Source organism: Schistocerca cancellata, chromosome 3, assembly GCF_023864275.1.
Source record: "Schistocerca cancellata isolate TAMUIC-IGC-003103 chromosome 3, iqSchCanc2.1, whole genome shotgun sequence".
Taxonomy (NCBI): domain Eukaryota; kingdom Metazoa; phylum Arthropoda; class Insecta; order Orthoptera; family Acrididae; genus Schistocerca; species Schistocerca cancellata.
This window is the reverse complement of record NC_064628.1, coordinates 527,211,282-527,234,530: the sequence shown is the minus strand read 5'-3', so window position 1 is coordinate 527,234,530 and position 23,249 is coordinate 527,211,282. Positions and strand designations below refer to the sequence as shown.

Here is a 23,249-nt window from a genome sequence, read left to right as displayed (position 1 = left end):
GTCAACCACAAGCACATCAGTACAACATTTTGACACAATGTTTGGAAATGCTTGGTCAAAATCTGGAAGACTTTTTGTTAACCAACTTCAAACCAACCAACATGCAACAAGCTACTTTGACAGCTGCCATTCCTGTCCTGTCAAACACTATTAAAAATTAATCTTTGCTTCCATTATTGCTCAAACAAATGGTTTCCTCAGAGAGTGACTAACCTTCTGTTGCCCCTCCCTCTTTTCCAGTCTTCCATTACCAATTAATATTTCTACCTGAAATGAAATGTCCAGCTCCACTAACTGGGAGCACTTATTTATTTAGCGTATGGCTCATAACATCACAGTAAAAATTACAGAAACAACACGATTAAAAAAAAAAATCACATATGTATAAACAGAGCAATAAATAACAGTTTGTATATAAGGACACCGCCAATTGTAAAGTTACACTCACAGAAGACCAGTCACAAGCAGACGTCCAGCTTAGATAGTAAATAGTCGATTGCCTCTTGGGTCGCCATTAGGAAATCTTGTGGGTCACCCTCGTATGCCCTTAGTGGGCATTCCTGCACGATGTGTTTGACCGTCTGTCTCTCAGCGCCACAGTCGCAAGCGGCCGAAGGAAGTTTACCCCATCTGTGTAAGGAGTCGGCACATCTCCCACAGTTGGTTCTGATGCGATTAAGAGTTGACCAAACTTTGCGAGGGCAATCAAATCCTTTTGGTTTACTACAGATGCATGGCATACTGTGGCAGTTTACTACTGTTCTGCTCTCCCATTCCTCTTTCCATCGGTCATTTATTTTGAAGTTGGTTTGGTGCAGAGCCTGTGCGGTCTTTAGTGGAGGATTCCTAGACCGGAGTCGGTTTCCTTGGATGTCGTGAGTATCTTCATGGATTTGTAATTGAGGGTTGGTCATGATTTTTTGAAATTCTCTAACCAGAGCGTGTTCACGGCGCAGGTTAGGAGGGGCTATGTTACTGAGAACGGGCAGCCACACTGTAGGAGCACTGTTTTCTATTGGCAAAACTAGGAGTAAATAGATTTAGAACAAATACATGCATTTAGTTCCATCTCTGAAATGTGTAATCAGCTTTCCATTAGTTTTATGCCATAAAATTATCTACAGAACAATTCGTAGAGTAAGGCTGTTGCTAAATTTACAACCAAAAATATTGCAGCGAGCTGTGGTGCATGTGGTGCGGTGTAGCAATTAGCATCACTGTTTGACTTGCAGTAGGTCACCAGTTCAAAACCAACCACCAGCAATTGATTGTTGTTGAGTATTTATCATTTCTGGAAGGGTCTTGAAGTCTGTATAAAGAGCAACACTATCCATCCAGGAGTTCAGTTCTGTTATGGCTGTGAATGATGTCCATAATAAATTTGATTTAAGTGATAAGAGTTGTACTTAACTGGTGACCCTTCCTTTGGATTTGGACTGGAGTGTGGTTACGACGTGATAATATGATAAATGTATGTATCAGGTACAGTGTGTAGTTAATGTTTAATATTTTTCCCCACATCAATGCATTGGTCTACAGATATTTAATATGGTGGACTTTCATGCACAACATTTAGCATGGAGTATCCTTAAATTCTTTATAATGAGATGTCTTATGATCATCCCTAACCTCTTCCATTCCAAAATACAAAGCTTGTTATCTTTTGGCAGTGAGCTAAACTTACTTGTTGGATAATTTTTGTTCATTTAAAATGCTTCCATGAGAAATAAGGGAAATGAACAGTGGATGCTACACTAAAACTGTAGAAAAATTATTACTAATTTAGCAGTTGTCATAGTGAAATGAGCAAGTTTTCAAAAAAGGCCTAATCTGGAACATGGCAAAAAATGGGGAATGCCTGGGGATGGTGAATGTTTGTTGGTGGAACTACTGAAATATCACTGAATCAAGTGCGTGTTTTGCATGACGTAGTCGATAATAGCACTGAATAATTTATAACATTTCAAAATCTCTAATTTCTTATTTGGACTTCCTTTTTTACTTGCTGAACTAAAGTTTCTTTAATCTGAAATGCTTGGGTTCCGAATATAATGAAGTAAATTATGGTCTGTGATCATAACCACTGTCTATTTCTTTTACATTTGTAAGTAATTTATCACTAACAGTGTGTTCGCTATGGAGAGACCTGGCAAGGACTACATACTTAGGTGACTATAGCTGGAGTAAACCAATCCTTTATATTCACCTCGTGCAACTGGAGAAAAAATTCTTCAATCAGAGTGGCTGCACAACATGAACACACAAGTTTTCACAGACATTGTACTACTTCTTTATAATACTTGTGAGTCTTGTCAAATATGTATATTGATAATATTAAACACACCATGATATATTTGGAGAATGAAAATACATACCTATGATACCAACAACAAGTTCTCTCTTTTCTTGATCCAGTCCAACTAGTAGAGAGTAATCCATAACTGACTGAGAAGACAGGAACTCTGTGTCATTATTTATAGCTTGCATTAAGACTTTTTTTGAATGGAGGTGTATGTACAATGGAGAATCACATGCCACTAAAAATCAGAAAAGTATAATATTGTGAAATCATATTTCAGTGTAATACACAGTATTTCATAAGAAACACATATAAATAGTAATGACAAGATCGAAGGGAGACACTTTGTGTCTTCATAAGTGAATTTCACCAATACTGGAGAAAGTACTTACTTTTCAACAAGTTTTCATCAAGCAACACAATTTCACCTTCTTGGTCTGTACTTGGATTTACAAGACGATTACGCACAGATCCTTTCAAATCAAATTTGTGCGTGACTAAGCGTGCATGAAAGAGATTCTCCATAACAAGCAAGTTTGAACGCAAGGCTGCATTTGTAACCGAGTTTCGGAAAACAACACGGTACACTCCAAGAATTTTTCCAAGTAATGTAGGCTGGCCTGAACTAAGGCATCGAGACATGTATGCAAAATAGTTAGGTGCAAATTCAAGAAACACTTGCATTTCAAGCCGAGACATCTCTTTCAATATAAATCGATCATCTGAAAGTTTTACAAAACACACATTAAGAGTTCGTACACACATAAGTTTAGGAAACATAATCATTAATAAATTATGTGTCATATCTAAAAGGAGTAAACTGCTTCTAAAATCCATGCTAAATGGTTCATACAGTTAGATTTATTATCTCATTTCAATCCATCTGTATCTTTGAAATCTAAAACAGAATTGCAGGAAACAAAACATGCTAATTGTCTCAAAGCTGGAATACAGATAAGAAAGTTCAAATAACACAAAGTTTAGGTTGGAATATCAACAATATTATGAAAAGGACATATTGTTACTCACTGTAAAGATGATGCATTTGAGTTGCAGACAGGTACCACAAAAAGACTGTAACAATCTTTTGGTTGTGCCTGTCTGCAACTCAACATGTCACCTTTAGAGTGAGTAGTAACCTATCTTTTAAATGAGAAAGTTCTGCTCAGATTCTATCTCAGATATCAACAATGAGATAACTCACTGTCAAAAATCAATCCCCACCTTGTGTATTTATTAGCACTTTTACCAACACAGTAATGGTTTTATTGTAGTTACATCAGCAGCTGTTCCACTATTCACTGCAGGTGGTTCACTTGTGTTTGTTGTTATCTGCGACCAATTTTCCTTATAAAATTTGTAGTAACAAGAGGAATCTGTGTGAGGTAGGACTTTTGCAGCTAGTTAACATGAATGACAGACTGGGATGAGCTTATAAATGAATTCTCTGGTGGTGTAAGTATGTATGAACCATCTTCCAGTGAGCATTGTGACCAGTAACCAGAGGTCGACAACAGTGAATGCAATTAATCTGTCAGCACACGGACCATGCTGTCAAAGATCAATGCTGAGTATGCCGAGTTTAACGTGCTGCTGAATCCTCAGAAATGATGTGACTGTGAAAATGGTACATGGACACTGATGTGGTGTACACGATTGCAACACACTCCAGTGGCAGTTGTGGGATGTTTCTAGTTTGTAAATCACACTGTTTATGAAACGGGTGTGCATAAAATTCTTATGTTAGTGTAATTAAAATGCACATTTCCTCCACTGTTCATATGCTAATCATGTTGTTCTGTTGTAGTACAAATAAATAAAAACTTAAGTATGTGTGGACATATTTCAAGGCAAGAAGGAAAGCATCATGTCCAGTCAATAAGGACACAGGTTTATAAAAGTTTCATTACAAATAGTGTGATACAAAATAGTTCTCCACATAAAAGATAAACATTATATCATCATTCTCACATTTTAGTAAGACCCTAAGCTCATTCTTACTTGATCACTGTTCCCATTCAGTAGCAGAATCTTTGAATAGGTGAATTACAAAACTTAAAAGAAAACAGGGCAAAATATGTTACTACAAGTAGTGCAAGCTATTCTGTAGATTAAGCCAAAGAGTGCACTTATATTTACATAACATTGAATGTTATGGTATATACTCATATTAACCTAAAAATAAAGTATCAGAACCTATCAAAAATGTGGAAAGAAAGAAAGAGGAAGAAGAAGATCTGGTGGGACACAAACCACCGCATCATCACACATCTCATTAGGAATCTGTAATGCTGCTCGCTGTGCTACACCAACCACCTATGTTTCACACCCAGTCCTAGAACTTCAGCATTTCTTGAAGGCTTTAATTGTAGCTATGTTATTAACTGAAATTTAATTACAATAAATTGAACCAATGACAATGCATTTTTGATGGATCCTCAATGTGCCATTGCCTTCAAATGGCATACTCTCATATTATGCGAGTTAGAGTAATTCTTTTGCCACAAACATTGTGTTTCTTGACATTTTATTACAACAAATCACAGAATTAATAATGGGATTTGGAGAGATTTTAATTTGCTAGTGCTCAGAAATGGCAGATATACGTATAGGCTTCAACTGAATGATAATATGGCACCTCACAACTCTGTACTGAAGGGAGATGGCATGCTTGTGACATAGGGGGCATTCTGCCATCTCACTGGTCAACATTCAGACGCACGTTCAGAATATCTGACATGTTGGATAATGTTTGGAAAGACTCCATTCACTGAGTAGTAGTAGTTCCAATTAAGACTTACAAAATGTTGGCACAAATTCACTTTTTTGATTCTTTTTCTTTTTTAGCCTTTAAGAAATCATTACATTAATGGTTGAACAAACAAACGTATATGCAAACCAGGAATCTGAAAAACATGAGAAAAGAAGACCAACCAGCCTCTCAACGTGGAAGGATACAGCTGTTGTTGAAATGAAAGTATTACTGAGGTTGTTGCTGCACTCAAAAGCTGTTATTGTGGTCTTTTCATGTTTTAGACAATTAATGGCAATACACTGGGCAACTCCATAAAATTAGGCTGGTTTTGGTATGTTTTAATAGCATTATGAGCAATAATGATGTTCCCAACAAGAAGCTCTGCATTAATGGAGCAATGGTTTTATGATGTGGTTGTCTATTTTCCATGTAGCATATGAATAACAAGAAACCAAAGTGTTGTATGAAACTGAATGTACTATGTAAATATAATTGCATAGTCCTCAAAATATTTATGTACTACTACAACTCAGAGGCAAATGCAAAGATGGAATTGTTTTACACTTGACAGGAGCCTATCTGGACAAAACATGTTCGTTTTATAGGACAAAATTCATAATTCTGTAGAATAATCCAAGATTGTTAGTTACTATAAAACAAACAAAAACGCACATAGTATGGGAAAGTACTGACGAGGTAGTTTTTGCAAGCAGAGAGACATAAGGGAAGAACTCACTATTTCCAATATTCTCTTTGCTCAAATGGTTCAAGTTCATAAGTGAAACAGCAAAGTTTCCAAGAAACCTAATGTAATCAGAGTATACAAAGTGGCACGTCAAGAATGGATTAATTACTTTCTATTACATAGCTCTGCAAAAACTATTTGATGGTTGAAAAATATTGCTCTACAGGTTATGGAAGTATATGAAGTGGGATCCATTTAACATTAAAGTAATGGGATGGTGTATCACATATCTATTTTTTAGAAAAAAATGTATTGATAGGAGTAAGATATGTCACTTAGAAGAAAACTAGAACAGAAGACTGAAAGGATTGTATGACCAACAAAGCTGTACAGTGTGTACAATCAACAAAAGAATCATAATGAATCACGGTACTATTGTCTGATTTGTTAAGAAGAGTTAGCTCTGTGTGTAAGAGAATGCTTCAAGACTTACCACTAAATAAATCAACTTGATTTTTATAACCATCTACCTCTATATTATCTGCATTATATGCCCTTTTAAATTACTTTTATCTTTGTGCAAAATGTACATTCTGTTCTGCCACAATGAGACAATTTACTGTGGCTATTTCTGCCAGCTGTGTATTTGCTATGTGCATTTTCATACCTAGTTTATGTAAAAACTCATTTTATATGAGTTAATTATAGTTCGTGTGATGAGTCAGACTGTCAGGTACAAAATAAATTGTACTTAATAATCAAATTGTTAAATAAATCAGCTCTTCAGTAAAGTCTGTAATCTATCACTGAGGTCTGATAGCATGCACCTTGTGGGATATCACAGCAAACTACCTGACATCAAGTAACAGACATCACAACCATGTTAATACCTTCTTTTGCCCATTCCCATGTCATTCCCCTTTCCCCTATACCATTCCTGCCACAATGGACCCCTGCATCAGTTCAGAAAAAATCCCTTTCCTTGGCTAAAACCTAGTACCATATCCCTTTTCTTAAAAGCTGCCTAAACCATGGAATTACCCCCCCCCCCCCCCCCCAATGGCCTAACCACAAAAAATTCTTTCTCTGGATCCCATTCCTCCTTTCACAATGACCTTCACCTTTTCAGATTCTGCCAGTCCCTGGCCCTCATAAACCTGGTACTCCATGGCACAAGCATCCCAGGACCACCTCTGCTCCCTCTGAAAGATACTGCTACTGTGCAATCCCTACCACATACACACATCTATGAAATTGAACCCCTTGCTCTCCAGCACCAGGAGGGGCATTTCAGTCACCAACTCCGTAAGTTATCCAATCTACTGACATCCTACTGCTTCCTTGGGGCACCACTATCCAACCCCTATTCTACCTACAGCCTTCCTCCTCATGAGCCCCTCACAGCGCCCAGACTCTGTCTAGGAGACCTGTTCAATGTGCCACATCTCCCAAAACTCCCTACCAGCACGCCACCAAATCCAGAGTCAAAGCAATCCTGTAACGTTAATCTTTCCACCAAACCCCTAACTTTCAGTCCTATCCACAGCCCTACATCCATATTTAACGAGGCTGAACTTGTCAAAGACCTACTCTCCTTCTCCCAACCCCTCCAATGGAAACATTTCTTTACCACCAATCTTCTTCAACCAAAGCCAACCTAATCCAACACTGAACCTGCATCTCCCAGTTCATACCACCATTCAACCATGATCATCCCCCCTGTTTCACCTAACAAACTGCTGGTCACCTCTCGGGAATTCCTTACCTCCAACTTGTCCTCATCATCCTTACCCAGGTCCCTTCCTAAGAACACCAACCTTTCAGCAGAGGAGAGGCCAGCAATATACAATCTCAAAACAAAACAAAAATCCTAACCTCCAATCCCAGCTTAAAAGCCACAGGAGCTTTGCAGAATCTCTCCCCTAACCCCATTTCCCTGCTCACCCCTATGACATCCTACACACCCACCTTCCAAATGGCCCTCAAAAGTCACAAACCCAACAATTGTGGCTGGTAATTGGTCCTCACTGAAATAATTTTTGATGTTATTACAAACACTTATAACCAATTGCCTGTATTCTCCCACATCAAAGATACCATCCATTTCCTTCACTGACTCTCCACCACCCCCATCCCCTCTACCTCCTGGATCCCTCCTGGTGATTGTTGATACCACCTCACTCTACACCTCCATCCCTCATGCTCATGCTCCTGCTGCTGTTGAACACTGCTTTTGCCAATGTCAATCAGACTCCAAATGCACTACCTCATTCCTCGTACATCTTACTACGTTTATCCTAACTCACAACTACTTCTCCTTTGAAGGAAAGCTATACAAACAAATAGGCACAGCCATGGGCAGCTGCTGGCACCCTCCCATGCCAACCTGTTTATGGGCCATCGAGGGCAGATCTTCCTTACCTCTCAAAGCACCAAACCACTAGTCTGGTTCAGGTTCACTGATGATATCTTTGTGATCTGGTCTCAGGGCCAAGACCCTATCTTCACTCCTTCACAATCTCAATACCTTCTCTCCTGCCCACTTATCTGGTCCTCCTTAACCCAGTGTTCCACCTTCCAGGATACTGACCTCCTCCTCTCTGATGGCTCCATCCACACCTTTGTCCACATTAAACCCATCAACCACCAACAGTACCTGCATTTCGACAGCTGTCATCCTTTCCACACCAAAAATCCCTTCCATACAGCTTTGCTCCACAGGGGCAGCATATCGGACAAGAACACCCTTTCCCACTATGCTGAGGGTCTCACCAACGCTTTCACAGACATTCACTACCCCCCAGTACTAAACCACAAACATATCTCCCAACCATCCCATCACCCCTAAGAAACAGCTACAAAGGAGTGTTTCCTTCATCAACCAGTACTACTGCAAACTGGAATAACTGAGTCACATCCTTCACCAGGGCTTTTGCTACGTATCCTCATCCTCTGAAACGAGGGACATCTGCTCTGAAATGAGGGATATCCTACCTGAGATCCTTCCCTCCCTTCTAAAGTGATGTTCCATTGCAAACCCAACCTCCACGACATCCTAGTCCATTCCTATGCCACTCCAAATCCCAACCCCTTGCCACAGGGTTCATATCCCTGTGGAAGACCCAGGTGCAAGACCTGTCCAATCCACCCATCCAGCACTTCCTATTCCAGTCCTGTCAAAGGCTTACCCTACCCCACCAGAGACTGGGCCAGATGTGCAAGCAGTCATGTCATCTACCAGCTCTGCTGCAATCACTGGACAGATTTATATATTGGTATGACTACCATCTAGCTGTCCACTAGGATGAATGGTCACCCCCAAATTGTGCCCAAGAGCAAAGTAGATCACCAGTGGCATGACACGCAGCTACTTCACTACCCGAGCCATCTGGATCCTCTCCTCTATCACCAGATTTTCTGAACTGCACAGATGGAAGTTATCCTTACAACACATTCTCTGTGCCCAAAATTATACCAGCCTCAAACTATGGTAACACACCATCTGAACACTCTCCACTCAACACTCTCCACTCAACACTCTCCACCCAGCAGTTTCCACCACCACTGTCCTGTAACATGCTCCCAATTCTTGTCTCCTACCCTGTTTGTGTGCTACACTCTGTCAATATACCCGCTCATGTTTCCCCTTCCCAGCTCCTTTCATTTTCACTTCCCCCCCCCCCCCCCCCCCCCAACAATCCCAGCACATCCCTGTCTCACAACCTCCTCCTGATGCTGTGCCTGTTGGTTGTCAGTCTAGTCGAGGTGGTGGTTATATGTGTGTGAGGTGTCCTTGCTTGTGTAGATGAGTGTATGTGTATTCCTTTCTGATGAAGGCTACAGCCGAAAGCTAATGTGCAGGTGTCTTTTAGTTGTGCCTGTCTGCAACTTAATGGTCATCTTTATGATAAATAGCAATCTGTCTTTTCCTTACATTGCTCAAATTCCAACTGGGAGTTTCCATTGTTTGATATCCAATTTTTCATATTTACTGAGCGGATAAAAATTTAACATCTATTTTCTTGGATGAGACATGTACATATAATGCTTTGTAACTTATATTGGTTGCACACCTTCATAGGGAATGATCTGTCACTGGTGAATAAGAAAATCTCCTGCAGCCAAGACTGCTTGGCATTTTTATTTTATTTCACAGAGACCAGTTTCGAGAGAATCTTGCTGTCATCAGAGTGTCTTCATATTTTTTTTTTTAACATGCATATATGCCACCAAGACAATAAGAACACTTTCCACTCATAGGAAATGACACCATGTTGGCTTGTCAAGCACATAAAAAAGAACACAAAATATCCACTGCACCAACTGTGTGCCCAGAAGTGGGGCTGGACATACAAGATGTGCAGTTGTGGCCAAAGTACATCATAGGAAAAACTCGTGTAATTTATAAATGGCTTCACTGTCATTCACTTATTTATGACAAGTACTAACAACACTGAGTTTCATTTCCCTTATAACTTGATGGATAAGTATTTTCGCAACATGGAGAAATGCAATGGCATACCATCTCCTCTAACAAGACATGCATGACAGTGTTCAAACTAATCTTCAGCTTAAAGACAACGTTATTATTATTTACATTATTATTATTATTCTTTCTTTCTTTCTTTTCTCAGACGTTATGTCTGGTCAAAAATGGAAAGTGACGCGGACCTTGATCAAGCATGACTTCCTTTTAACTGTACGGTATATGTTATATTGCATTTCGGAACTTTCGGGTGATTGAACATGTATCAATAATTACGGATTTCTGTAGTTGTATATATAAGTTTGGATGTAGCTGTATTGCGTTGATGTACTCATGGATATTGTGTGGTATGACTCCTGTAGTTGATAGTATAATTGGTATAATGTCAACTTTATCCTGATGCCACATGTCCTTGACTTCCTCAGCCAGTTGGATGTATTTTTCAATTTTTTCTCCTGTTTTCTTTTGTATATTTGTTGTATTGGGTATGGATATTTTGATTAGTTGTGTTAATTTCTTCTTTTTATTGGTGAGTATGATGTCAGCTTTGTTATGTGGTGTTGTTTTATCTGTTATAATGGTTCTGTTCCAGTATAATTTGTATTCATCATTCTCCAGTACATTTTGTGGTGCATACTTGTATGTGGGAACGTGTTGTTTTATAAGTTTATGTTGTAAGGCAAGCTGTTGATGTATTATTTTTGCTACATTGTCATGTCTTCTGGGGTATTCTGTATTTGCTAGTATTGTACATCCGCTTGTGATTATTATTATTATTATTATTATTATTATTATTATTATTATTATTATTACTGTTTTATTAATCACATCAATAAGCAGGTGGGAGCATTAGGTTTTGTTTCTCATGGATGACAAGATAATTAGAGGTGAAGCAGGAGCTTGGATTGGGTAAGAATGGGGAAAAGAAGTAGGTCATGCCCTTTTCAAAGAAATCAACTCAAAAAATAATAATTTGCTGTTAATTATTTGTGTTGTTGGAACCATGTTGGAACAGCAAAAACTTTTATATAGTTTTTATTATGAGCAACAAATAAAGGGATGACAAGGAACATCAGACTAGTTTAGTACCACTAATGCAGAAATTTATATATCCATTAAATACAGTCGTTCATGGAAAGTGGTAAAATGACACTGAGTGCGAGACTTGCACAGAAACAACTGTACTATGTGAAGTGACTAAATAAACTACCCTTACCTCTAGTTTTACAAAAGCTTGAGCCTGATTTTCCACCACGAGCTGCCCACTGTACACACCGAGACAAAGAGCGAATGTAAGCTTCTTCTCCTGCTGGCAGTACTTCAGCCCTAAGATTTGCAAATTGTTCCACAAAATACACTCTACAGTAGAAGTTACAGCTTGCATCTTCAAACTGCACCTGAGAAGAGACCCTTTAGCTATAGTACAACTTAGAATACCGTTCCACAACAAAATTAAGTAGTAAGCAAATAAACATGCAACAACTGACAAAGCACTATCCAGGTTGAGAGGATGACATCCACACACATCCCCTTACTGCTTTCTAATAGATAATTTCAGTAACAATTACTGAGGTTTTTGAATCTCACTTAAGGAAGCCTAAACTCAGTCAACAACACATCTTTATTGTGTAATATGTGAAAGAGTTTTTTTTTCAGACAAGAAAATGTTTGCGTACTGAAAACAACATGTTCTTTAGTTTCTTTACAGATTTATTTTTAACAAGCTTTTTACCTGTGGTGTCGCCCATGTATGTGTATGTCACATATACTGAACACATATAGATCTAATTCTCTGCTGTTTCACACCATACAGCTTCAGAGTGGGTGTTAAATTTATCTGTGGTATTCACCTGTATCTTGGTGCCAAAACACAATGAAAAAGCTATTGGCTTGGTACAGTGCTCATTCTCATTACCTACACACACTAAACAGCATGGATAAGAGTGAAATTGTGCTTAATACTTCTGAAGTATTCCAAGTCAACTAAATACAGGAAATAAATACCAACAGGTCATTTTAGAACATTTTTACATATCACTTCATTCTCATCCCAACCCCTAAGGGTAGGAGGTTATCTTACTCCCAAAGTACTTTTATGCAAAATATGAGTCATGTATATACCAAATATGGTTTAAATTGCTCCAGGCCTCTCTGAATTATGCTTTTATCTTACACTTTTTCACTCTCGCCCTCAGCTTACGGGTGCTAGGAGAGTCTTATAATCACAGTAACTTTTTTTCCAGCTTGCATGTGATATGTTTGCCCAATATGCTAGAAAATATATGGATGGGCTGACACAAATAATGAGTATTGTATATATAAAATTTGGTTGCAGCTTCTTCAGATATTCCTGAGTTATGCTTCTATGTCGCACTATCTTCACCTACCCTAACTCCACCCCACCCCACCCTGGATGATAGGTGGTGCTTAATCATATAGTGCTTCTTTTCAGAAAGTAGATATGTGTGCATCAAGTTTGGTTGAAATGGATCCAGTGGTTTAGGATGAGGTACAGAACCCCCCCCCCCCCCCCCCCCCCACACACCTCACTGGTGCCTTCCTCCATTTTATATTGTTATATATTAGATAACTATTGCATTTTCACTTGGTTAACAGGTTTGGATGACTTTCAATTAAATGTTGGAAGAAGTCAAAGGTCATACAGAAAAGATAAAAAATGATAACTAGAGACTGGATTATATGCATCACAAAAACCTTAAAATATGCATGCAAATATATATGAAAAATGCTTTAAAATGCATGAAAAGTGTCAAAATATGCAAGATCAAATAATACAAAACATGGTAATTACTGTGTGCATTATATCTCAAAGTCAAACCTGTGCATATCAATTACAAGAAAGAGCAATGCCCACACCAAAAATTGGTACATTTAGAATGTCGATATCATTTTCTGAATACTTTCTGGTGAATGTTAGGAAGGGGACCTTTCAGGATTATTTTCTAAAAATCTGCAATGGGGATGCACATCATTTTTCAAGAATTGTTCCTTCTTCACTATTGTTGTTGGTAACAAGCAGATGTGATGCAAGTGAGTCACACTGAAACTAGTGGTATGTACAGGACCAACTTCGAAAGATATCGCACGCAGAGGAGCACACTCAAAAACTTCATGATATTTTATTAAAAAAATACTATCAAGAACTTTTTGATTTTAATTAATACTATTGGACCAAAGCATCATTTACAATTTATTTTACATTTTTCTACTATTGTAAACATAAACAACCAAGTACTGTTCCAAATGCTCTGTAGTGAGATTGTGTCTTCGATCACTCAAAACATATTTATAAGCAGAAAAGGACCATTCTACAACTGAGGTAACTGGGCAGTATTTGAATTTTGGTGCTATGTTGGCACTTATTGTTTCTAATATAAGTTCACCCGTCCCATTAATAAAACTATCAATCTGGCAAAAGGGCTCAAAGCTTGGGTTATCGTTTAAAATGTTTTCGAACTTTTCTTTACGTTTTCTTGGGAATGCTTCCAGAAATGAGGAGTTTACTAGAATAATTTTATTCATTAACTGAATAGATTCATTTAATGACAAACCTTGAGTTTAAAGCTTTTTAATACCTGCAGGTACATGAGAGAAGTGAGTGCTAATCACAGCAACCCTTTTTTAATACCAGAATCACTAAAAGCTTCCTATCACTGGTAAACTGCCAAAGTCTCTGCACTATCAAAGTCATTTACTACCCCTCCAATGGACGTGAAATGTTCATTGTAAAACAACACAGCTTTGACCCACGTATCCCAACGAGTTACCACTGCTCCGGGAGGTAAAGGCGCATTTGGTAGTTTTTCTTTATAGGTCTTGATGCAAGCAGGAGTGTTTAGAAACATTTTCTTTGTGAATGAAATCAGTTTATTTACATTCACAAATGTGGAACGTACTACTTCAGCAAGGCAATGTACTCCATGAGCAAAGTACGTCACATGAATCAAATTGGAATAAAATACTCTCGGAGGGCTTTTCCTGCTTTGATCATATAGGGAGCAGCATCTCAAATATACACAAACACCCTTTCAACTGCGGTAGATTCTGGAAATATTTTTCTAATACCCTCGTTCACAAATCTGGTTATCATAGAAGGATTTATTTTTTCAAGTTCTTTGCAGGCTGCTAAATAGGAAGGCTCTTCTTTTAAACCACCAACAATAAAATTTGTAATGTAATGGCCATGAGAGTCTGTAGTTTCGTCAACTGAAATCCAGATAATGCTGTCCTTGAGTTCACTGCGTTTTTCTTCCAGAACATTTATGTAAATTGTCGGTGTGTAATTTTTACGCAATGTTGATTCATCTAGTCCATTTTGATTTAAGCAATATTTGCACGGGATGTCTTTGAGGTTAGGGTTTGTAACTCTGTGAAGAGTAATATTGTTAGTGATTAATGCTTCACATAGATCCAAGTTAAACTGACTTTTCTTGTTATCTTTGGACAAATCCTTGCTACTGCGACTTGCTGTTGTCAGAAGTTGTTGTTGTTGTTGTTGTTGTTGTTGTCCTTTCTTCTGCATTCCTGTGATATGAAGACTTGTCTTGACATGCTGGTCTATTTGAAACTTTCTTTTGTGCAAAATGTTTCTCTCATAAACTTGACAATGTAAAACAATTCTGCCATATGTAAATGTTCCAGGATGATCAACTATCCATGAAATGATGTTTCTTTTTATGGGCAGCAAAGTGCACAACACGTTGCATTCTATAGATCATAAACACATTCAACTGCGTACGGGTAAATAGAGAGCTAAAGTAAAACAATGGACGTGCAACTAAAAGCTTGCATAGTTTAATTTAATTGTTGCTGATGGTTATGGTATGACAGCGGAGGGGATTAACCGGGGGGGGGAGGGGGGGGGGAGGCGCAGGTGCAGTAGCACTGACTTTTCTGCCTGTTCCTGTTTCTCTTCTGTATTGATTTCTCTAAGCAGTGGCCTTTCGGTTAGTGGCTGCGCGCACTTCTGGCTCGCGGTCAATCTGTGAGGCATCAAAACTAGATTGAGATAGAGACTGCCAGTCTAAATTTTTAAAATATTGTAAACATAGGGCGAAAATATGCATCATCACTAGTGTTTAGTTAAAACATGCAATAACCAGTGAAAAGGAGCCAAATATGCAAATGCAACATGTAAATGCATATAATCCGGTCTCTAATGATAACAATACCTGTTGTTCTTATGAACCAACATTTAAGTTGTTACTAAGTAATTAACAGTTCCACTAATTTCTTAAGTTAAATATGGTCTCACTTCAATGTGCTGTGAAGGCTGTGATTTAGCAGCCTTGGAGTTAGGGGATGCTTCTTCTTGCTGTTCCACCGAGTCCCCCGGAACTGCCACAGTGGTATACTGAACACCATCCAAAACACCACCTTTATTTGGGCCACTGTTGGAATATTAAAAAAAAAGATTGAAACTGAAAATGCAACATAATAGTTAATTCTGACATTAATACTATTATCAGAGATCCAATCTAATGTCAGATGATCTTTGTCTTGGTCAAATTTGTTCTTTAGTTGTGTTCATATAAACAAAATCACAAATTTCTCCACACCAGCTGCAGCCATTGGCAGTACAACAATTAATGAAATATTAATGTATACTGTGGTGGATATAAATACAGACAATTCAGCATCATACAAATAAAAATTAGAATGCAAATTTACAATATTGTTCCACAACAATTTTTATAAAATTCAGCTACACTGATCAGCCAAAACATTATGACCACCCACCTAATAGCCGGTATGTCCACCTTTGGTAGGGATAACAGTGGTGACCTGTCATGGCGTGGAAGCAATAAGGCCTTGGTAGGTCACTGGAGGAAGCTAGCACCACATCTGCACACACAAGTCACCAATTACCATAAATTCTGGGGAGTGGGCAATGAGCTCTGATGCCATGTTCAGTCACATCCCAACTGTGTTTGATCAGTTTCAGATCTGGTGAGTTGGGGGGCCGGCATGTCAACTGAAACTTGCCACTGTGTTCCTCGACCAACTCTACCGCCTCCTGGCCTTGTGACATGGCACATTATCTTGTTGAAAAATGCCACTGGTGTCAGGAAACATGATCATCATGAAGGGGTGTACGTGGTCTACAACCAGTGTACAATATTTCTTGGCTGTCACGGTGCATTGCACGAGCACCACTGGACCCATTGATGTCCACGTGAATGTTCCCCAGAGAATAATGTAGCTGCTGTCAGCTTGTCTCTATGCCACAGTTCAGGCGTCAAGGAGCTCTTCTCCTGGAAGACAACGGATTCATGTCCTCCCATTGGTATTATGAAAAAGGTATCACAATTCATCACACCATCAACATTCTGAGACTGCACCAATGTCCACTGCCATTGGTCACGTGCTCATTTCAGTCATAGTTACCAATGTCATGGTGTTAACACTGGCACAAGCACGCTTCGTCAGCTGTGGAGTCCCATCATTAGCAGTGTTCAATGCATTGTGTGTTCTGATACACTTGTACTCTGTCCAGCATTGCAGTCTGATGTTAGTTCTGTCACAGTTTACTGCCTGTTCTATTTTACCAATCTGTCCAGCCTACAGTCTGTCCAGCCTACAGTCTGTCCAGCCTACAGTCTGTCCAGCCTACAGTCTGTCCAGCCTACAGTCTGTCCAGCCTACAGTCTGTCCAGCCTACAGTCTGTCCAGCCTACAGTCTGTCCAGCCTACAGTCTGTCCAGCCTACAGTCTGTCCAGCCTACAGTCTGTCCAGCCTACAGTCTGTCCAGCCTACAGTCTGTCCAGCCTACAGTCTGTCCAGCCTACAGTCTGTCCAGCCTACAGTCTGTCCAGCCTACAGTCTGTCCAGCCTACAGTCTGTCCAGCCTACAGTCTGTCCAGCCTACAGTCTGTCCAGCCTACAGTCTGTCCAGCCTACAGTCTGTCCAGCCTACAGTCTGTCCAGCCTACAATCTGTCCGTTTGGATCGTCTTGGTTCGCCATGAATTCACGACAGTAACCACAGCATTCCTGGATCACCCAACATGTTGTGCAGTTTCTGAAGAGCTCACGCTGAGCCTCCAGGCCATCACAATCTGCCCTTGGTCAAACTTAGTTAGATGGTGCACCTTCCCCATTTGACATATGAACAGTATGCACACTAGTACTACATTCATCATGCAAGTGTCTGACTGGCACTCATTCCTCGTCAGGTGATGCTGCTATTGCCTGGATGAGTTTATATCGATAACAGTCTTGTGGTCATGTTCTGGCTGATCAGTTTACATACTACACATAAAAAGACTTTTTTAATGTGTTTGATATGTGTTTATGTGCTTAATATGAATGAATAATGAAACTTATCAGGATAGTATTTTCCCAGGTAGGTTTAAAATATTTTACTGTCAAACCACTTCACAAAAATGAGATAAAATAACAGCAAAAATTACTGACCTCCCTTATTATCACCAGCATAAAAATATGAGATCATATATGACAGGATTTATAATTACTTAGTACAAGAAGTGTTTGCAGTAACATACTGATTTTCAAAAAGAACTATTAATTGAACAGTCTACATGTAATCTGACAGAAATTATATCACAAACAATAAATTATTACCATTGGAAATCTTTTGTGACTTTGCTAAGGTTTTGATTCTGTGAACCATATCTTCATACGAAAGGTAAAAAGTTATGCATAAAAAGACACAGCAAATTCATGGTTTTTATGTTCCATAACAGGCAATTGAAATTTGAAGCATTCAGTAATTGTGTACCATTTATTGAAACAATATACATAACTGATTTCCAGTCTCATTTGTCAGAGGATAAAAATTTTGCCCTCCTTGTAGATGATACGAGTATAGGAATAAAGTAGAAGAACCAGTCTCCTAACTGAAAAGCACTGATAAATGGTGATATGTAAATGGATTATCATTAAATTATGAGAAGTCTCAAAACACACATTTCAGTACTTTTTACAGATCTATACATGCTATTAAACAATCCATTAAAATACTGAAAGACACAGCAACTTTTGGGGACTACATGTAGATCACACACTTAATTGGAAAAACTACATTCCAGAATTAATAAAGCACCTTATCTCAGCTAAATTTGCAGTACATATGCTTATAGCTCCATTTAAAATTGGAGAAATTAGTTTATTCTATGTATTTCCATTCACTAATGGGTTAGAAATGAGATCTGTTTTTCCTTTTTTTTCAGTGGCATATTATAAGAAATTTGGCAGATATTATTTCTAGGCCATCCCGCAGAGATCACTTCGAAAAACTTGTTACTTTGGCACTTCTTTCACACTAAGCATGATCATTAATGTCCTTCCTCATTACCAATATTTTTCTTTTCTCAATAAATAGAGCAAAACATTAATCTACATCACTGTAAGCCACCATATGGTGCACCAATACTAGTCATTCCATTTACTGTTCCACTCAAAAAGAGAGCTTTCATATGAGCCCCAATTTCTCTTACCTCACCTTCTGGTCATTATGCAATATGTATGTTGGTGGCAGCAGAATTGTGTAGTCAGCTTCAAATGCCAGTTCTCTAAATTTTCTCAATAGTGCTCCTCGAAAAGAATGTCACCTTTCCTCTAGGGATTCCCATTTGAGTGCCCCAAGCATCTCCGTAATATTTTTGCATTGTTCAAACCTACCAATAACAAATCTAGAGTGGCCAACCTCTGAATTGTTCTGATGTCTTCCTTCAAACCAACCTGGTGCTGATGCCAAACACTTGAGCAGTATTCAAGAATAGGTCACACTACCATTCTACATGTGGTCTCCTTTACTGATGAACCACACTTTCCCAAAATTCTCCCAATAAATTAAAGCTGACTATTTGCCTTCCCTATCAAAATTCTTACATGCTCATTCCATTTCATACTGCTTTGCAACATTATGCCCAGATATTAAACGATGTCACTGTGTCAAGCAGGAGAACACTAATGCTATATTCAAGTATTACGGGTCCGTTTTTCCTTCTCATTCGCATAATTTACATTTTTCTACATTTAGAGCTAGCTCCAATTCATCACACCATCTAGAAATTTTGTGTGAGTCATCTTGCATCCTCCTACAGTAACTTAACTTTGATACATTCCTGTATGCCACAGTATCATCAGCAAACAACTGCAGATAGTTGCCCACACTGTCTGCCAGATCATTTACCTGTATAGAAAATAACAATGGTCCTATTGCGCTCCCAATGGGGCACTACTGATAACACCTTTGTCTCTGACGAACAGTCACCATCGAGGATGACATACTGGGTTCTATTACTTAAGAAGTCTTCGAGTCAGTCACATATTTGGGAACTAGTCCCTATGTTCATACCTTTGTTAACAGTCTGCAGTGGGGCACTGTGTCAAATACTTTTCAGAAATCTAAAAATATGGAATCTGCTTCTTGCCCCTTCATCTATAATTTGCAGTCTATCATGTGAGACAAGGGCAAGCCGAACTTTGCACATACAATGCTTTCTAAAACTATATTGGTTGTGGACAATAGCTTTTCAGTTTCAAAGAGATCTGTGATATTTGAAATCAGAATATTCTCAAGAATTCTGCAGCAAACCGATGTTAATGATATTGGTCTGTAATTTTGTGGGTCCACTTGTTAACCCTTCTCCTACACAGGAGTCACCTGTGCTTTTTTCCAGTCTCTTGGGACTTTGCTCTGGGCGATAGATTTGTGATAAATGCAAGCTAAGTAAAGGGCCATTGCTGCAGAGTACACTATGTAAAACTGAACTGGGATTCCATCCTGGCCTGATGACTTATTTGTTTACAACTCTTTCAGTGGTTTCTCTGTGCCAGGGCTCCTTATTACTATGTTGTCGCTGCAGAACTCTGTATGATGGTCAAACGAAGGTATGACTGTATGTTTCTCCTGCATGAACAATTTCTTAAAACAAAATTGTTAAGGCTTTCGTGGCCACATGTTGACAAACTGCCTATTGGCTTCTGTCTCGGGTTCTTCGGCCGACGTTCATCTAATGATTTTTCTGACGTTTCGCCAGCACGAGTGGCTGGCATTGTCAAAGCTTCACCCTCCATTGCCGGTGGTGAACTGGAGCGCGAGCTGGCGGCCGCAGACTATATGTACCTGGCGCGCCAACGTCCGAGGGCTTCTCCGCGGTCATTTCCGGTGCGGTTCTCCTCTTGTTACCTGCGACGGTCGTTCGCTGCAGTACGGGAAGCCAGGATCCATTTACCTTAACGTTTCCTCTTTCTTGTTGAAACTGTTCGCGTGTTTTTGGATTTCTACAGCTTCTCTGAACAAGCGCGTGTGATAGTGCTTCTCTACAGCCAGAACTTCCGTGTCGGCGAATTTTATTACGTGGTCGGTCTCATTCAGTGCGTGCTCTGCCACGGCCGATTTCTCCACCTGCCCCAACCTGCAGTGTCGCTTATGCTCTTTGATCCTGGTGTTAATGGATCGTCCAGTCATTCCGACAAACTGTCAAACCACCACCCGAGCCAGAAAAGAGGCATGATTAGTACGCTCGTAACGAGAGCAGGACGAATATGTGAGCCTCAACACCTCAAACGAGAAATGCAACACCTGGAAACTGTTCTGAGGAGCAATGGGTACTCCACAAATTACATTAGAAGTGGAACAGAGCCAAACACTCGGCGAAGTAAGGAACCAGAAAAAGAAATGTCGGGTACGGCCTTTCTGCCATACATTCCCAGAGTGACGGACAGAATCGGCCGTATATTGCGCAAACACGGCGTAAAAACGTTTTTCATACCGACAAGGAAGATCAAAGAGTGTCTTAGATCGGCGAAGGAGAAAAGAGACCCACTTGCAATGTCGGGAATATACCGTATACCTTGCACATGCGGAAAAGTTTATGTTGGAATGACTGGATGATCCATTAACACCAGGATCAAAGAGCATAAGCGACATTGCAGGTTGGGGCAGGTGGAGAAATCGGCTGTGGCAGAGCACGCACTGAATGAGACCGACCACGTAATAAAATTCACCGACACGGAAGTTCTGGCTGTAGAGAAGCACTATCACACGCGCTTGTTCAGAGAAGCTGTAGAAATCCAAAAACACGCGAACAGTTTCAACAAGAAAGAGGAAAGCCTTAAGGTAAATGGATCCTGGCTTCCCGTACTGCAGCGAACGACCGTCGCAGATAGTAAGAGGTGAACCGCACCGGAAATGACCGCGGAGAAGCCCTCGGATGTTGGCGCATCAGGTACATATAGTCTGCGGACGCGACCTCGCCTCCAGTTCACCACCGGCAATGGAGGGTGAAGCTTTGACAATGCCAGCCACTCGTGCTGGCGAAACGTCAGAAAAATCATTAGATGAACGTCAGCCGAAGAACCCGAGACAGAAGCCAATAGGCAGTTTGTCAATTTCTTAAAAGTGAAATCCAAAACTTCGGCTTTCATTTTGCTATCTTCTAATTCGAATTCGACTGGAATTTGAGAGTAGGAAAAGGGAGAGAAGGAAACAGTGGGTGAATATGGATTGGGGGAGAGAAATGAAAGAGGAAACCGTCTGGTAGAATTTTGCACAGAGCATAGCTTAATCATAGCTAACACTTGGTTCAAGAATCATAAAAGAAGGTTGTATACATGGAAGAATCCTGGAGATGCTAAAAGGTATCAGATAGATTATATAATGGTAAGACAGAGATTTAGGAACCAGTTTTTAAATTGTAAGACATTTCCAGTGGCAGATGTGGACTCTGACCACAATCTATTGGTTATGAACTGTAGATTAAAACTGAAGAAACTGCAAAAAGGTGGGAATTTAAGGAGATGGGACCTGCATAAACTGAAAGAACCAGAGGTTGTACAGAGTTTCAGGGAGAGCATAAGGGAACAATTGACAGGAATGGGGGAAAGAAATACTGTAGAAGAAGAATGGGTAGCTCTGAGGGATGAAGTAGTGAAGGCAGCAGAGGATCAAGTAGGTAAAATGACAAGGGCTAGAAGAAATCCTTGGGTAACAGAAGAAATATTGAATTTAATTGATGAAAGGAGAAAGTATAAAAATGCAGTAAATGAAGCAGGCAAAAAGGAATACAAAATCTCAAAAATGAGATCGATAGGAAGTGCAAAATGGCTAAGCAGGGATGGATAGAGGACAAATGTAGGGATGTAAAGGCTTATCTCACTAGGGGTAAGATAGATACTGCCTACAGGAAAATTAAAGAGACATTTGGAGAAAAGAGAACCACTTGTATGAATATCAAGAGCTCAGATGGAAACCCAGTTCTAAGCAAAGAAGGGAAAGCAGAAAGGTGGTAGGAGTATATACAGGGTCTATACAAGGGCGATGTACTTGAGGACAATATTATGGAAATGGAAGAGGATGTAGATTAAGATGAAATGGGAGATACGATACTGCGTGACGAGTTTGACAGAGCACTGAAAGACCTGAGTTGAAACAAGTCCCCAGGAGTACCGTATTTACTCGAGTCTAAGCCGCACTCGAATCTAAGCCGCACCTGAAAAATGAGACTCGAAATCAAGGGAAAAAAAATTCCCGTTCTAAGCCGCACCTGAAATTTGAGACTCGAAATTCAAGGGGAGAGAAAAGTTTTAGGCCGCATCTCCAAATCGAAACAAAGTTGATCCACTGTAATATGAGGCAATTTATGTCGAATGAATGACGATACAGCTACAGTAGTTTGGTTCGAGTCGTAAGCTTAGCAGTTAAGCTTTACCAGGTAGCCATTGCTTTAGCCATTGCTATGCGTCAGGCGCTCCGTCCGTATTTATACGGATACCCTTCCTTTTTCACGTGCTTCGTCTGGTTTGAATTGATTGCTTATTTTTCTTTGATCTGATAAGCGCAGTTTTCTTTGTTATAGGTGTTTACGTCACTCTACGCTGAATATGCATTACTGTACTGTGTCATGCATTGTTTGTTGTACTCTGATACTGCGTGTTTATGGCCTGTCGCCGATCGCGGCATGGCTTGTTGTGCGCGCTACCGCCGCTTACAAATAAAAAAAAAAAAAGAGAGAGAGGAATCGTCTCACTAGCG

General features: G+C 39.6%; 1 protein-coding gene across 2 annotated transcripts in view; it reads right to left on the bottom strand.

Annotated features, from left to right (window-relative positions):
• Positions 1–23,249, bottom strand: part of LOC126175358 (1-phosphatidylinositol 3-phosphate 5-kinase) — a 418,246-nt gene that overhangs the window by 79,795 nt on the left and 315,202 nt on the right. For both annotated transcript variants that reach the window (XM_049922107.1, XM_049922108.1), the window contains 4 exons: positions 15,501–15,636; positions 11,442–11,622; positions 2,692–3,021; positions 2,376–2,537 (listed from right to left, as the gene is read on the bottom strand). In XM_049922107.1, coding sequence (XP_049778064.1) covers positions 2,376–2,537; positions 2,692–3,021; positions 11,442–11,622; positions 15,501–15,636 — 809 coding nt within the window. The remainder of the gene's footprint in view (positions 1–2,375; positions 2,538–2,691; positions 3,022–11,441; positions 11,623–15,500; positions 15,637–23,249) is intronic.